This window comes from Sarcophilus harrisii, chromosome 1 (assembly GCF_902635505.1).
Source record: "Sarcophilus harrisii chromosome 1, mSarHar1.11, whole genome shotgun sequence".
In the NCBI taxonomy this organism is placed as follows: Eukaryota; Metazoa; Chordata; class Mammalia; order Dasyuromorphia; family Dasyuridae; genus Sarcophilus; species Sarcophilus harrisii.
The window spans coordinates 429,859,694-429,877,303 of NC_045426.1; the positions used below are offsets into that span (position 1 = coordinate 429,859,694).

General features: G+C 34.5%; 1 protein-coding gene across 2 annotated transcripts in view; it reads left to right on the top strand.

Moving 5' to 3' along the window:
* The window catches only part of LOC100935190 (serpin B11), a 31,876-nt gene extending 14,592 nt beyond the window's left edge, over positions 1–17,284 (top strand). For both annotated transcript variants that reach the window (XM_012541228.3, XM_031946182.1), the window contains exons 2-8: positions 2,347–2,529; positions 3,676–3,735; positions 6,179–6,307; positions 7,810–7,927; positions 12,593–12,735; positions 15,010–15,165; positions 16,314–17,284. In XM_012541228.3, the coding sequence (XP_012396682.1) occupies positions 2,362–2,529; positions 3,676–3,735; positions 6,179–6,307; positions 7,810–7,927; positions 12,593–12,735; positions 15,010–15,165; positions 16,314–16,715 (1,176 nt within the window). In that variant the 5' untranslated portion in view covers positions 2,347–2,361 and the 3' untranslated portion in view covers positions 16,716–17,284. The remainder of the gene's footprint in view (positions 1–2,346; positions 2,530–3,675; positions 3,736–6,178; positions 6,308–7,809; positions 7,928–12,592; positions 12,736–15,009; positions 15,166–16,313) is intronic.
* Positions 17,285–17,610: the final 326 nt, after the last annotated feature.

Here is a 17,610-nt window from a genome sequence, read left to right on the forward strand (position 1 = left end):
ATGTTACATAATATTTCAGTGAAAAAGTAGCTATATTTTCCAAAACAAAAAAGTTAGTAAGAAGAATGATATTATTATACATATTTTTGTAAATCTAATGTCTGGCTTAATTTAAGACAGGTGAATTTTCATATCTGCTACTGCATTTAACCTGTTGGGACAAATGCAAATAGTGGCCAGAATTGTGCTCTGTGGCAGCTTAGTAATAGCTCAATAATTAATAGTGAGCTTATTGATAGAGAATACCTATAAGTTAAAAAGGAAGAGTAGAAAATAGCATTTCCCTCTCTGAACTTTCTTTCTAAGATGATTATGTAAGAATTTTGAATGAACATTTCCTAAAGGCTTACTCTAGTGCTGGATCCTTCCAGTGGGGTTGAGGAGTTCCTAGATTATTCCTGGTCCTGAAAATTATGTCAGTAGAATGCATTTGCTGGCAGATTCTATCAAAGGAGGATTCAAGGATGGATTCCATGGCATATTGTCTATCTATTGTAAACCAGATTAAGTAATTTTAGAAAGACTCATCAGAAATATGGCTAACAAATAATTTTTGGGGAGGGGGCACATGAATTAAATATGTATTCAGTAATGGTGGGACCATATTTGTGGAGACCATACTAGTATAATGCAAGGGCTTGAAATTAAAACAAAGGAAAAAAAAAGAAACACACAAAAAAACAAGATGTCTCTTCGATTACCCCAAGCAGGTATCTATCCCACACACTAACCAATTTGGGTTTTTTTCTGTTCTTCCTATATGACACTCCCTCTTCTGGGCCAAATGACAGAGGTTGATATCTGGTCAATGTAATGGTTAATGACCATAAGAGTAATATCTCTCACTGAAGGAAGCTAATCCTCAACTATGATGATTGGACAGAGAAAAAAACATCAAACTTGTTAGGGAAAGAGAAATTAAACTTCCCTGCTGCTTGGGAGGTATAAAGCTCTTAGAACCAGGCTAAAAAAATTAGAGAAGTTTCTTCAATTTTCAAGCTAAGAGTCCTAGCCTTTGTACTTTGAAAGAATGTAGCTCTGCACTGTAAGAATAACTTCAGTTTAAGAGAGGAGAGGAGTAGAGGAATGACACATCCTAATAGTGGGATGGCACAGCTTTGCAGTGGAACCATTTAAATAACATAGATTTTAGGTTCATCACTGAACTATATAAGGACAGACCCCCAAGAAAGAAAAAAGACAATGAGATTTGTTTTTCAGGGTTCTAAGTTTTCATGGTCACATGTATTCTGTAAACATGTGCTTCATTAACATGATATTTTAAATTTATACCTACTATTTTTACAGATGTTGAGTATAGTAGGGAAAGAGTAACCTCCAAGTTTATGGATGGATATATTGTAAATATTATTCCTGTTTTGCCTTTTGAAAAATTTTTTTTACAAGTTAGTTGAGTCATTCATTTTGCTGATTAGTTGGTGGAAAGTTTATTGGTAGGGTCTCAGTAGCTAGAGTAGTTTAAGTTACCACTGATAGAGTGAACTCTAGAACTATGAGATTAATAGCAGCTCCCCTTTTGGTTCCAATATGTTAATGTAGTGAAAACTGAGAAAATGAATCATTGGTATGCTGGCAAATGTTTAACCATTTTCCTAGGGAAAAACATATGCATGACATAACTTTCAAATTTATTGTGCCTTATTAACATTTTCTTCATCATTTTATTAAGTCTAAGCAATCAACAAAAAATTTGTAGAGTCTATCAATTTCTGAGGTGTAAATGCTTACATTGAAAATTTGACATTTGATTCTGATGAGTTGGAAGGGGAAAAGGGAAAGAGGGAGAGAGGAAGAGAAGGGTGAGGGAGAAAGGAAAAGAGGGGGAGAAGGAAAGAGGCAGAGGGGGAAGGAGGGAAAAGAGAAAAGGAGAGGGAGACAGGGGGAAAGAAGGGGAAGGAGGAAAAAGAGAAGAAGAGGAGAAGGAAAGAGGGGGAGGGGAAAGGGAGAGAGGGAAAGAGAAGGAGAAAAGGGGGGAAGAAGGGAGCGAAGGGTGGGGAGTGAGGGAGAGAATGAGGAAGAGGGTACTCAATTACATAAGTTTTACTTTTGCCTTAAAATCTCCAGAACTTAGTACCAGACTTGCTATATAGTAGATGCTTAATAATTCCTTTTTTGTTTGGTTGATTGATAATAAAAAACGATATGGAATCATTTAGTCTCAGGACCCAAAGAAGCTAGGTCAATGGTGGGCTATTTCCCATTTTTAAAGAAAGGTTCAACACAAGACCCATAAACCTGGAATACTAAGCTTTTGATGAATGTTTAGATTACCAAATGATATCCTGAAGTTTGTTTTTTTTTTTTTTTTCCTTTTTCTTTTCTCAGACAACGGGGTTTAAAATGAACTCTCTCAGTACAGCTAATGTTGAATTTTGCTTGGATGTTTTTAAAGAACTAAGTAGCAACCATGTAGCAGATAATGTCTTCTTTTCCCCTTTGAGTTTGCTCTATGCCCTAAGTATGCTTTTCCTGGGTGCCCGAGGCAACAGTGCAGCACAAATGGGAAAGGTATGTATAATTTGTGGATGAATGTTTACTATAGGCCTTCAGAGAATCTTTCCTTGAATTAAGCTCTTCAAACCCAATATATTTCATGGACTGTTATACAATGAGTACTAAAAATACCCCAAACCCTAAAATTCTCCTAAAATAAGAGGAGGTAACTGTAAGGGGAATATAGCTTAATAAAAATGTACTGTAGGAAGGCTTTAGAGTGTCCCATTCTTTGATCTACTATCAAAATGGGCTGGGTTAGCTTTTGAATTGTAGATGTTTGCCTAACTTCAGTTTAAAGGCAATATCACATAATTGCAGAGTTCTTGAGATTCTCTGTTGGGATTTTTTAGTCATTTCTTATCACTGGAACTAACACTTCTTTATGTGACACTCAATCTGCATGTCTAGTATGGGATAGAGATGAGATTGGGATATAGGGAATAGTAAATTCCTGCTCATCAGTCAATGAATAATAATAATAAGGGGGGGGGAGTTACAATAAGATGGGGATTATTCCTGACTGGGCCACCTGTATTATGATAATGAATACAAAATATATCTATATCTATGTGTAAAAATATATTTTAACAGAAACATCACATTTTCTTCACTAAATTATTGCATTAATCAGCAGCACCAATAGAGAGAATCAATAAGTAAACACTGATTGGCTAATGTTATATGCTAGACATTGTGCTGAACTTTAGGAATATGAGACAAAAATAAAACAGTTAAATGAATATAGCTTTTGTAAAAATGGTCTCCCATCTATCTCCAATAACAGATGAGTAGCAGTTGGTTTCAATTTCACTATGATTACCCTTTTCTGTGATCTTTACTTATCCTAATGAACTAGATGCTGGACAGAAAATACATCTGATAGACTTCTAATACACTTTAAGGCTCTTAACCACTTTATGTATATTCTTTGTTCTTTATCCTTCCCCTCTCTTTAACTCTGTATGTTTTGATTATTTCTTACTTGAAAACCAGGTGCTATGATTAAAAAACACCATATAGCACCACATATAACTGTAGATAGGCTAGTATAATAGCTATTGCTGTCTAAAACATTAGCATAAGAACATGACAGAATTGCTTATAATGAATAACCTCTATGTATTCTTCCTTTATTTCCTCTGATCTCTCTCTTCTTAGGTGCTACACTTTAGTTATGGGGAAATATCATCAAATCCAGAGCTTGAGAAATCTTCTAAGGTATGAAATTATTGTTGTTTAGCTATTTCAGCCATGTCTGACTCTTTGTGACCCAGATTTTCTTGGCAAAAACACTAAAATGGTTTGCCATTTCCTTCTCCAGCTCATTTGACAGATAATCAAACAAGTTTAAGTGCTTTGCCTAGGATCACCCAGCTAGTAAATGTCTAAGGTTAGATTTGTACTCATGAAAATGAGTCTTCCTGATAAGCCCAGTGTTCCATCCACTGTGTCATCTAGCTGCTCTAAGATATGAAAACTATTTTCCAAAAGACAAGTCTATCCTACTATAACAGTATAAAGCAATATTAATCAAGCTAAATTAGGTTCAGCAATTTTATTTATTCTTTTTCTCAATTAGCTTAATGAAGACTATTGCAATAGTCTAGGTAGAGATGATAAAGGTCTGAACTAGAGCAGTGACCTTGTGAATAGAAAGAGGAGGACAGATGAGTAAGATATGGAGGTAAAGTCAACTTGGCAACTTATATATGGAGAAGGATGTGGAGAGAAGAATCAAAGGTCACCTTAAATCTACATTTATGGATGACTAGGAGCGTGGCAGTACTCTCAATAGAAATGGAAGTTTGAAAATTAGGTATTAATTAATTCTGTCTTGGGTGTGTTGAGTTTGGAATGTCAGTTGGACATCCAAATGAAAACATCTAACAGGGTTTGGAATTTAGTAATAATGCTAGGATTGAATATCCAGATTTGGGAGTCACTGACACAGAATGGAAACTGATGAAATAAATTATTAAAGGAGAGACACTATAGAGAGAGAAGAAAAGTTCTGGGACAGAACCTTGGTTTTATAGAACCCATACTAAAGGGAGGAAGATAGATGGTAATCCAGTAAATGAATGTGAGGAGAAGAACAGGAAAAAGCAGATTCATAAATGAGGAGAGGATATCCTGGAGAAGTTGTTACCAGTATCAAAAACTGTTTAGAGATCAAAAAAGGATGAAAACAGAAAAAAATGCAATTGTATTAAGTAGTTGAGAGCTTCTAATAACTAGTATTTACATGGTGTTTTAAGGTATATGAAGAACTCTTAATAAATTCTCATTTTGTGCTCACCTAAGTCTTTCAAGAAGGTACAATGATTTTTTTTCCCCTCCATTTTAGCTACAAAGAAACCAAGTATCACAGACTTAGTCATAATCACTTGGCTAATAAATGTTTGAGGCAGGATTCCACTTCAATCTACCTCTACAGATCCAACCAAGTTCTATGCTGCCTCCCTAGCTGCCGCTACTAATACCATGGGGAGAGCTATTTCTGTGATTAGAGGGTCAGAGACCAAATAGCAAAGGACTGGAAAAGACATTTAGTACAAATGGAGATTAGCTGCACAAAAAAGGAAGAATAGGTAATGAGAAAATAGCTTGAAGGAATGACAAGTTTGACTGGAAATTTTTTAAATATGGGAAAAGATTGAATATTCATTCTTATTCACTTATTAAAGCTTATGTGCTATATGTGAATGTTACAAATAGGAAAAAATCCTTGCTCTCAAAGAACTTATACTCATAAGCTGGGAAGACAACATGTATAGGAAGAGCCAGATGCAGGTTAGATGTGCCTGTGGTCCTAAGGATTCATCCTTGGGGCAGATGGCAAGGACCAGGAGTCCTTAGAATACTTGCTTGTGGGGATCTTCTTGGGACCCACCAACATCAGAAAAGGAAGATTGGATCTAAGAATCGGTATTCATATAAGAGGAGAAAAGGGAAAAGGGGGATTTTCAGTAAGCTATGATGTGACCTTCAGTTGGGAGGGAATTTACTTGGCATTAGCTCTGGCTGGAGACTTCCAGGTGTTCCTGATGGTGTCTGAGGCAAGATTCAGCCAAGGAGAAACTTAGACATATTTGTAGGCTGTCGACAGACAAAATATTGAAGATTAACTAGAAAATATGAATGATCAGTGAAGTAACTTTTTAGAGGCAATGAGAAGGGATGGGATCAAGGTTATAAAAGGGTATAAAGTATCACAGTTAGCTGTAAGAGTCTCATAAAGACTATAATATGGATATTTATCAAGAGTAACTTAGAAGGTAGGTATATTCTTAAAAACAAAAGTTTAGTTCAACTTGGAATTCATAATGTTTGACTAAACTGACACAAACCTAGTACTGGTTATCAAGGGAGCTGAGGAAAATGAGGAAATTATGTCAGGAAAGTAAAGTGTGAAATGCTTGACCAGGAGCAAAGACATAAAAATCTGAATTATAATTCTTGAATTCTCCAAGGTCCTCAGCTTGGACATGACTTTTGTTTTTAAATCTAGAATATCTTTTTAAAAAATATCTTTCAATATCTTGCGTATTTGAAATAAACTCTTGCGTGGTTATACCTTTGTTTCCATCTTGCTAAACACTTTCCAGTGACTAAAGGTCAAACAACTTAACATACTATTCTTTGTTTAATGATACTTCAGTGTGGCCTAACTGGAGGGATACATTCAGAGTTTCCAGTACTATTATCCAAGATCAGCCAGTCGAATAGTAATTACACACTCAGCATTGCCAACAAGCTCTATGGTACAAAGAACATTAAATTTCATCCGGTAAGTACATCAAGAATGGCTATATTCATGGCAAATGAATTGGAATCCTCTACCAAAATATCTGGAACCATTTGGCCATTTTTATCATCCTTGTTTTTCACTGGCTAAATTACAGAACAATGATGATTTCTCACAATTTAAAGTTGGTTCTGCATTTAAAAATTACCTGCAAAATTCACTTCTTGGAAGGACTATATTTGTTATTCCCATTAGATTGATCAATTGCAAAGTAGATTTGTATTGTGTGTACTAAGCTGACTATGGAGTCAGGAAGAACTGGATTCAGTTTCTGCATATGATATATATTGGCTATGTCACCCTAGGTGAGTCATTTATGCCCTTCCATGCCACAGGTGATTAAGACTATAAATTGTAAAACAGTTGCCTATCTGCATTTGCAAATGGGATTTTCTCACTGAGAGCCCCTAAATTGATGAAATCCAGACTCCTCCCAAAAAAACTGACTTATGAGTGAAGGAAGAACTAGAAAGCATAAAATTTGTCTGGCTCCCACAAATAAAATAGAAACCTTATGTGTTTTTCCCTGTTTCTACCTTCAAATATAGTTTCAATTAGAGCAGAGAACATTATAGGAAAGGGAAAGAGCACTGGACCAGGGACCAGGAGATCTCACTCTTGAATGAGTGACAATGCATGTGCTTGGGCATGTTTCTCCACTGGTTTACAACAAATGCCTTGTAGGAAGTAAGGGTCAAAGACAGAATTCAGAGTTGGAAGGGACCTCATCCAGAACAACTTTCTTCTTGTAGATAAAATAATAGTAACAACAATAGTAATAATAACAATAACTAGTATTTATGTTGCACTTCAAAACTTGCAAAGAATCTTACATATATGATATCCTTTGAGCCTGATAGTAACTTTGTGAAATGGGTGCTATTATTTACCCCATTTTATGATGAGTAAATTGAGGTTGAGAAATGTTAGGTAAGTGCTGTCAAATTTGAATTCAGCTCTTCCTGACTCCAGGACGTTGTTATTTAGTTTATCTGCTAAGCTTGTTTACCTAGTGGATTTTACTCTATATGAATTTAGAAATCATCGGCTTTAACCCTTTGCAAATTGTGGCCACAAGTAAACCATGCATATTCAGATAATTGACTCAGCCCCCTTTTCACCAATCCCCCTGAGCCAAAGTCCTCTATCTGCAAAATGTGGTTTATTATACTCATGGTACCTACTCCACAGGGACTCCTTATATAGGGGGGTCTCTGTACTGGTATACTGTTTTGTCTTTTGCCCAGGTGGGCTGTTTGTCCACATGGGTCTGTCTAAATGTGGCTCACAAAGAGATAAGGTTAGATTTGTATAGAGTCCCTTTTTTCCTAATCCCCTTATTTTTCTTCAAGGGAGACATACATATTATACTTAAAATGCTGGTTTAGTATGAGCTGTGCTAATTTTTAAGAGGCTTACTGTGCAGGTGACTATTCTCATTCTGTCTTTAATGATTTTTTCTAAATTTGTCTTTTAAATTACAGCAATATTTAAGTTGTTCAGAAGAACTATACCAATCTGAGCTACAGACTGTAGATTTTAAGCATGCTCCAGAGGAAGTCAGGCAAACAATTAATGCTTGGGTTGAAAGTAAGACAAACGGTAAGCTCAAGTCATGTTCCAACTGCTGTACCTGCCAAGTTTCTGTATATGTTCTATATATGTCAAGAATGTGGGCAAGTTTCCTTCCCTGAGGAGTTGCTGAAGATGCCTGCAGAGAGAGGTCAAGTCCCTTGTAATTCCTGACACTGAAAATGAAGGCCAAAGACAACTGTGTTGGATACTGAAGGGAAATTTTCAAATGACTACTACAAAGGACTGATTTATAGAACAAAGAGTTTCAGGATGTAGATCTCTCTATTTGACTTCTGTGATTTATCTAAAATGACAGCTTTTCTGAAGTTTTTAGAATGGCATAGTATAAAGACCACTGGATTAGGAGTCAAAAGATAGAATTCTTGTATTTCAAATTTTTGTAGGTCAATTAATCCTACCTAGAGTTGAACAAGAATCCATTTCACAAAATCCCTGAATTTGACAGGGATTCTAATCCTAACTCTGTGTAATCTTGAGCAACTCACTTACCCTGTATGGACCTCAGTTTCTCTACCTGTAAAATGAAGGGGTTAGGTAAAGTCATGTTAGTTCTAATGCACTATGTTCTTACATATATTGAAACTTTTTCTTTTTGACTGAGCACATATAGTTCTAAGACCTGAGTGTTATACAGGAGATACAATCAACTCATTCCAGGGGTTGATATATGATTATAAAAATATTTTTTTTGGAATTTGAAAGGTCCTGTAATATGCTCTGAAGGGCTTCAGTCTCTTCATTTGTAAATTGAAAGAGTTGTATTGAATGTTCTCAAAGTTCCATCTTAACTCTAAATCAACAAACCAATAATTTCACAAACTATCATTGTAGAGCTATATATAAAATTGCCTAAAATCATTGTAGTATGTAGTAGTCCCTCACTGTAGTATGATGAGTTAGATTATAACATTTAACTATGAGTATAGTAATTGTAACTGTTTACACAGAAAACTTACTGTTGATATCTGTTACAACAGATACAAGCAGGTCCTAAAGGAAAATGAGGTTTGTCCCCAAAGACCTTGGGAGTGGGAATAGTACCACCACCATCACCAAGATACTGCTCAGTGTTTTGCAATTTTATATATTACTCTGTATAAACTTAGGAAGCATCAGTGATTTTGTACATGTACTTACAGACTCTGGGGATGGGAACTCACTTCATTAATACAAAGCGGGGTTTCTTTATGACCTGATAGATAAAACCTAGGAAGCAGTTTAAAGGAACTGGATGGTTAAATGATTTGCCCAAATTTACAAATTGAGTAAGATGTCAGAGGCATGATTTGAATCCAGGTCGTCCTAATTCTATAATTAATATTCTGACCATTAGATCATATTACCTGTTAATTATTACCATAATACTTGTGTATATAAGTACATATATACCCTCAATATTTATTTAAATTATCTATATTTATTAACTCTTGCTTAGCATATATGATAAATTATACAAATAGAGACACACATATACACGTCTGTAAAGTCTTAAATTCTATAATGTTTTGATATGATACAAATGACCAAAATTACAATATAGATTTGTTTTTTGATAATAACAATATGCTTGGTAATTAACCAAAGAATACTGTGATTAAAACCTTACTGTACCTTACTCCTTCTTCCCCAGTCTCAAGGAGGTATTTTCTATATACTCTTACTAGATGCAAAAGAGGGGTCCCTCTTTATATTCTTCACCTCCTGTTGTTTCTCCTTTAATAAATACTAGGTTGTTTTTTCCTGACCTTATAATTTCTTTACCATTGCCCTTCCTCCTTTTGGAGGATTGGACTGAATATTTGATTTTTAACTAGATATGACATTGCACATGAATTTATATAATTTTATAAAATTTAAAGACAAATGGGCTAAACTTTTATTCTGCTCTAAACCTTAAAGGACAAAATGTTGCCCATTTTTTTACTTTGTATGGGTCAGCATGGGAGGCCATGAACTCTAATTATCAATTGACTAGACTCATTCTCTGTAAATCAATGTGATGGTGTTGGGATAGGTGGAAAGCCTTACTTGGAATCAGATTATTTTGGTTTGAGTAGAGATCTTGCAAATTTTTGTCTATTATTTCCTCATCTTTAGGATATATCTTTAAAGTCCCTTCTAACTCTAAATGTATGAGGCTAGGAACTTGTGCCTGGTTGTCTTGGGTTTGTTCTTGTACCTCAGAACATACCTACTTATTGTTTTCTAAAGCAAACTTTAGAAAACAAAGATCTTTGTCTGAAGACTTACATGAATATTTTCTGTGCCCACAGTGAGGCCTCTCTTCCTGAGTATTGCATGTAATCCAATGGTAGCTCTCCATAACAGAATTAAATTTCCCTTTCATGTGTCTGGAATTCTAGGTAATATGAATGGGAAAAAGCGGGTGTGTTTGTGAATACATCAAATGGCCTCCAATACCCCTTCCAGTTGTAATATTTATGACATTGTGATTAAAGGAAATAAGAGAAAGTGCATATAATAGCTCCTGAGATTTAATTTTTGATCTTGTATTTCATATTTGCTTTCACCCTATGATTTTATTTCATAACCATTTTCTATATTCTGTGTAACATAAGACTCTTTGTCTCTGATTGAAGAAGCTCATGAACCCAAAAGTTTAGCTTTTTGCTAAATTTTGCATTCTAAAACCTTATGGGCAGGTGGCACAGTAGACTGAGTGCTGATCTGGAATAAGGAAGACTCCCGAGTTCAAATGTAGCCTTAGACATTTACTAGCTTTGTAACCCAGGACAAATCAGTTGACCTCTACTTAAGTTACCTCAACTGTAAATAAAGATCATAACAGCATCTATATCTCAAGGTTATTATGAAGATGAAATGAAATGATATTTGTAAAGTATTTAGCACAGTATATAATCTACTAGTATATAATAGGCTTTTAATAAACAACTGTTTCCTTTCTCCCCATGTCCTGCTATGGTGAGAATCAAGCTAATTAAATCTAAAAGCTAAAAACAGTGTGGTTGAACATAAAAATATAAATTAAAAAAAACTTAAATGTTTACTATGCGCTTAGCAAAACAGTTATTGTTCCTTGGGATTCATATTCTAATAGGGTAAGAGAATATATATGGGATGGTTCAGCAGCAGGGCAGATTGAAAAGTCTCATGATCTTTAAGATTTAGTGACAAAGTAAATGCTAATACACCTTCATTAATGTCATTTCTATCAACAAAAACATCTTGATTTATGATGTTGAACCATTTTGACAATGCCAAAGCAAATTTCTGTGTTTGAGTTTTCAAGAACTGTGGCTACTATGGAAGTAGGAACTGTATTATATATAGAGGCAGGTTGCTAGATCACATATCTACAAGGGTCATTTCTCTGGATGTTGGGATGTTTCCCATAAAACTTTCTTCCCTATGTAAATAAAGTCAAATATACATTTAGATAGAAATGCTGTAACACATACCTATAGCGTAAAGTAATTTCATAGAGGTGCATACTATGTTCTGTCCTTGTTTGTGTCTTCAAATAACACCTAGAATATTGATAGGTATATATCAGATACAAAATAAGTTTGTATTGATTTTTTGATTGATTTAAAAAATGTTCACTTAGTGGGGGGAAAGAGATTATTATTATTATTAAACAGCTGACAAATAAAACTTTTCAAAGCATTATATATATATATATATATATATATATATATATGTATATATAAAATCTCATTTGGCCTTCACAACATATACATGCTTTTATTATTCTTATTTTGTAGATGAAGAAAGTAAGTTTGAGAGGCAAGATGACTTGCCTATCATCACATAATGAGTGATTCTCTGAGATATGATTTGAACTAGAGTCTTTTTGATTCTAGATCCAGTGCTTTCTCTATTATACCTAATTATGAGATCATTGATTTCATTAAATCAAATTCTTCCTATTTACCCCTTATTATGGATTTAGGATCTTAGGAAGCTTCTCACTGGAACTTAGGTTACCATTTAGTACAAAAATTGCTTTGCTAAATATAGTTGTCTTATTTTACATAGCAATTGTTTTCTAAGCAGAATTTTTGTAAATTGACCCATTTTAAATGTGTAAAAAAGTACTTCCTATTCTAGTGAATCTTCTTATGAAAGTTGTTTGCCATGTATAAAACTACTTTTTGGTTAATGTTTTTCTTTTAATTTTGATTTTCCATATTGTCTGCTTAAATGTGGACACAATCCATATTTGTGATGCTAGTATTAACCAAGCTGTGAAAAATAGAATTTCAAACTAATAATATGAAAATGATACACAAAGAGCAAATTAAAACATTTTCAAACAAGTACTATTATTATATGAGAAGTCTTTGCCATTAAATAATCATAACAATTATTTTACTGGAGCAGAGAGATATCAGCACCTCCCAGAAGCTCTTATGTTCTGACTAGATAGAATGAGTCTCTTTTTAGTTTTGGAATGGATTCTGATTTGATGGAAAAACCAAGATGAAGTAAAAGATCAATGTATTATATAAGGAAAAAAGGAAAAAAAAACCTTTGGCAGTTCAAACTGATTATCAATGTGAGGAAAAAAAAATCAAGTCAACCAACAGATCCAATTCTTTTGTGAATGGTCCACTATCCCAAGCCTCTTTGTATAATCATCAAAAGCAAACAATATCCTTTTCTTCATTTTGTTTTTTATTTTACAAGGAAAAATCAAGAACCTGTTTAGTAAAGGAACGATTGACACTTCTTCTGTCATGGTCTTGGTGAATGCCATCTACTTTAAAGGACAGTGGCAGAATAAATTTCAGGAAGAAGAGACAATTAAAATGCCCTTTAAGCTAAGAGAGGTATGTAATTCATTTTCATATTCATCAACGTTTGTTTGGCAAATACAATTATCCTGTGGGTACAATCTAGCAAAAAGTCCATGCAAAAGTTGGTCTATGTTCATATAGATTCCTTAACATGCTTTAAGTTATTTCAGAGCATTGTGAAAGTTTCCCTCTCCCCCAAGTGTATTGATTTTTTCCCTACTGCCTATAAATGTACCAATGTCTCCACCATAAAAAAAAAAATCCTCATTTCCATCCATCCATCTCTACTAGTTGTCATAATATATCTCTCTTCTCTCTTGATGATGAGATATAAATGATGAGGTTAGAGGTAATGAAGAGGTGCGAGAATTGGAGTGAGGAATCCCCTCTAGTCGGTGCAGGTCCAATGCGAAAGAATTTGCAAAGAGAGAGGGACTCTCCTTCTCCCCCTCCTTTCCCTTCCCCTCCTCCTCCCCCTTTCTTTCTCCCTCTCTCCCTCCCCCTTCCTTTCTCTCTCCCTCCCCATCCCCCTCCCCCTTCCCTCCCCTTCTCCTTTCTTCTCCTTCCTTCTCCTTCCTTTCCTTTTTCTCTCCCTCCTTCCCTTTCTCCCCCCTCTTTCTCTTAACCTATCCAACTGTTCCTTCTGTTATTTTTGCTGACTCTATCCAGGTTATGCTCATTAACCATAAGTGTTCCCTAAGACTTCCTTATGTGGCCTCTTTTCTTCTCCCACTGTACTATTTCAGTTAGTTATCTCATTAGTTATAATGTATTCAGTAATCATTTTTATGATGAATATTCTCTAATTATCCAGTCCTAACTTCTCTGCTAACTTCTAGTTTTGCATCTCCAAAAGTCTACTGGATATCTTAAATTGGATGGCCCATCTTAAACTCAATATGCCTTGAACTGAATTCATTATTTAAACCTTCCTACATTTCAAACTTCCTTATTTAGACTTTTTAGTTTTGACTCCTTCCTCTTCTCATTTTTATTACCTCCATAAAAATGGAGAGAAATAAGAATACTTGTTCTATTTTCCCAATATTTTAAACGGAGATAAGGGGTGATTTTAAAACAATGAGACCCACTTTATGAGACACTTTAATCATCTTTTTGTCTTCCCTTTTCTATTTTCTTCCTTTCCTCTCTGTCTCTGTTTCCCTCTCTCTTTGGGTAAACACACACATATACACACATTCAGAGTCTCAAAGTCTTAGTTAAGATTTAAACTTTAATAGCTTTTAATCTATTGACATATAAAAGGAAATTCATGTACACATATATATCCACATACATATTATGTATTTTATATATACACATATTTATAATGGTATCTCAAAACCCAAAGTAACTTTAAGCTTTGATAGCTAAAATAGCTTAAAACTACTCTAAGACTTTTAGGACATGGGATGTGTGTGTGTGTATATGCATGCATGTGTACAGCACATCTATTTGCTGTACTTATATTTCAATGAATCCATGATTTTATTGATGCAGGAGTTCCCAGGAGAAGTTCAGATTGTAACACATTTTCAGCCTTTTAATCCTGTATGATTTTTTTGTTTATGTCTTCTTTCTCCCCAATACCTTCTGGAGAAAATCTGTCCAAAGCACTAAATATTTTCCTTTAGATCTTTCAACATTAAATGGGTACAATATAGCACTTGTGCCACCAATATGTTATCCCTTATTATATGTTTTATGTGTATGTTATATATTATATATTACCTCCTATAAGTGGCCAGACTAACTTTTTTATGATCAAACACTTTCTGGATGATGTCTTTGAAAGTACATCATTTTTTTTGCATGTCATCACTGAAAATATACTGCCAATTAAGTCAACCCAACAAGCATTTACTTATTACCTACTATGTGCCAGGCCCTGTGCCAAGCAGTTGACTACAATCTCTTTGTGCTTGCTGTGCAATCTTCCATTTTTCTTTAGATCACCTACAATTTTCATTCATAGTTATGTAGCATCACTAAAAGAATATAGATGTTTTTGTGTCATGAAACAGCTTGAAACTGTTACAAGCACTGAATAATTTCCTAAGTGTATTTTGATTCTCTAGTTGTCATGTTCAATTTTGAACCCAGCTCTCGGTTCAGCTGCAATATTTTCCATCTAAGATATGGGATGTGAATTGATGGACTAACTAGCTACATGCTGTACAAACATGAAGATATACATACATATGCAAATGTGTATGTATATTATTCACACATATACATATCATATATACATTTGTGTTTTGCACACCACAGAATGTTCAATGTTTTTCTTTTTCCTGCTCCCAACAGGGTAAGAGTGTACCTGTGCAGATGATGCAACAAAGTGGAACATTTAAAGTGGCTCTCATAAAGGAACCTCACATGCAAGTCCTAGAGCTTCCATATGCTAGTGGAAATCTAAGCATGTTTGTACTTCTTCCAAAAGACACAGAGCAGATAGAAAAGGTAAAAAACAGCTATTGCAAAATTATTCATAAACATGTACTGTGTGTATGCCACATATGGTTCATTCATGTATTATTCATTTATCAATAATTTGTTGGGCATTTTTACATATATAGCCCTGGGTTCTGTGGAGAAGTCAAAGGTATTAGAAGCTATAATCTGTCCTTGAAGAGAGTCTACTTGGGAATCTACTTAAGTACAAAGAATACTTAAATGAAACAGCTGAAGAATAATCAAAAGGTACCATGTAGGCAAGTAAAGGTCCATGTTGCAGTATAGTGAACAAAAAACTGAGAGATCAGGATCAAGCTCTGCTCCTAAGTAGTTCTGTGATACTGGGCAAATTATTGAACCTCTGGACCTTAGTTTCCTTCTTCAATTCAGTACATTTACATTCCTAGTATTTAGAAGAGAAGTTTAGGAGATATATAACTGGACAAAATGCAAGCTTTTCTTTTAAAACGTTTACAATCAATGGAAGTGAGAAGACATGTGACAAAGACATAGATAATCATGACACAAAATAAGTGAGTTAAGTACCATAGAGAGGTCCTGGGAAAATGCTTGAAAAATTCCTGTCCTCTGGTGGAGGGTGGATTGTGTCAGGAGAGGCTTTGTGAAAGAACTTAAAACTGAGTTGATCCCTGAGAGTACAAAAACAATGCAACTGTGGGAAGGAGGGAAAGAAAGGGAATGTGGAAAAAATACAGTTGGACTAAATGATCTTTAGTGTAACCGCTCATGGGCCTGATTCAACCACGAATCAGCACAGAAACTTTGACTTGTTTTGTTTTCCTGATGTCTGCCAGATTACCCTACCTTTGTCAGCAAAGCAGTAAGAAAGGGATGGAGGAGGGGTAAGGAACTGAAGGTGATAAGTTATAAACTATGAAGTTGAAAAGATGAATTATAAAATGCAAGCAAGAAGCATCATTTTAATAGCAATGGAGGGGGGCATGTTCAATTGAAGACTTTTTAAAATGCAGTGAAACTTGACCACTATGTGAAGGCAAAAAAAAAAAAAAAAAAAAAAAGGCGGGAGGGGAAGGCAGTGTATATAGCCAGTCTCAGACAGAGAAACATAAAAATAAATCTAATTTTTAATGTAGAATCCTACATTAGTTTTTATTTTGTGTTCTATCTTTTAGATTGAGAAGCAACTCAACTTGAAGACATTCAAACAATGGACCAGTTCTTTGATGATAGAGAAAGAAGTTGATGTTTACCTTCCCCGATTCAAACTTGGAATTAAATATGAGTTAAATTCTTTATTAAAAACATTAGGAATAAGAGATATTTTTAACCCTTTAAAAGCTGACCTTTCTGGACTATCTCCAAGTAGAGACTTGTATTTATCAAAAGTTATCCATAAATCCTTTATAGATGTTAATGAAGAGGGTACAGAGGCATCTGCAGCAACTGGGGATGTTGTTGTTGTAAAGAGACTTCCCATTCGGGTCAGGTTCTTGGCTGATCACCCCTTTCTTTTCTTTTTAAAGCACATTAAAACCAATACAATTATTTTCTGTGGAAGATTCTCCTCTCCATAAACAAGGAGGTGATGGTAGTATCAGTCAGGGTTAGATGTATCTGCAAAGGTATAAGGATAATTTTCATGCTTCTATCACATGGGAAGAGAATCACAAGATTACAAAACATTTGTATATCACCTTTTTTTTCCCCATTCTTCCCTTCTCGTAGTTCTTACTTGACTATCTTCAGTAGTGACATTGTCAAAGAAATAAGGTCAATTTAAAACATGTATTTTTTTTTCAGCTGGACATCTTGATGAGATTTGAATAAATCTAAATAACTAAAAACCACAAGCCTAGAGAGAATCACAAAAACTTAACTCTGTTCCAGAAAAAAAAAATTCATTAAGTATCTACTATGTTATGGTTATTGGGACCACAAATGTGAAATAGCTTACGTTTTTCTTTCAAAGCAAGCTAGCAGGAAGATTGAGGTCTGAAAATCTCCTTTTGAAATTGACATTCATGTGTAAAGATGATATTGTTTTGGCTCAAAAATGTCATGCTGATAATTAATAAAAGAATGAACTAAATATTAATTCCTGTGATAACTTTTAATTCCTGGAAGAATTAAATATAAAAGGAACTTTGAAAATGTTACTTTGTGTATTATTTTTTTTTTTTATTTAATAGCCTTTTATTTACAGGATATATGCATGGGTAACTTTACAGCATTAACAATTGCCAAACCTCTTGTTCCAATTTTTCACCTCTTACCCCCCACCCTTCCCTAGATGGCAGGATGACCAGTAGATGTTAAATATATTAAAATATAAATTAGATACACAATAAGTATACATGAGCCAAAACGTTATTTTGCTGTACAAAAGAATCAGACTCTGAAATATTGTACAATTAGCTTGTGAAGGAAATCAAAAATGCAGGTGTGCATAAATATAGGGATTGGGAATTC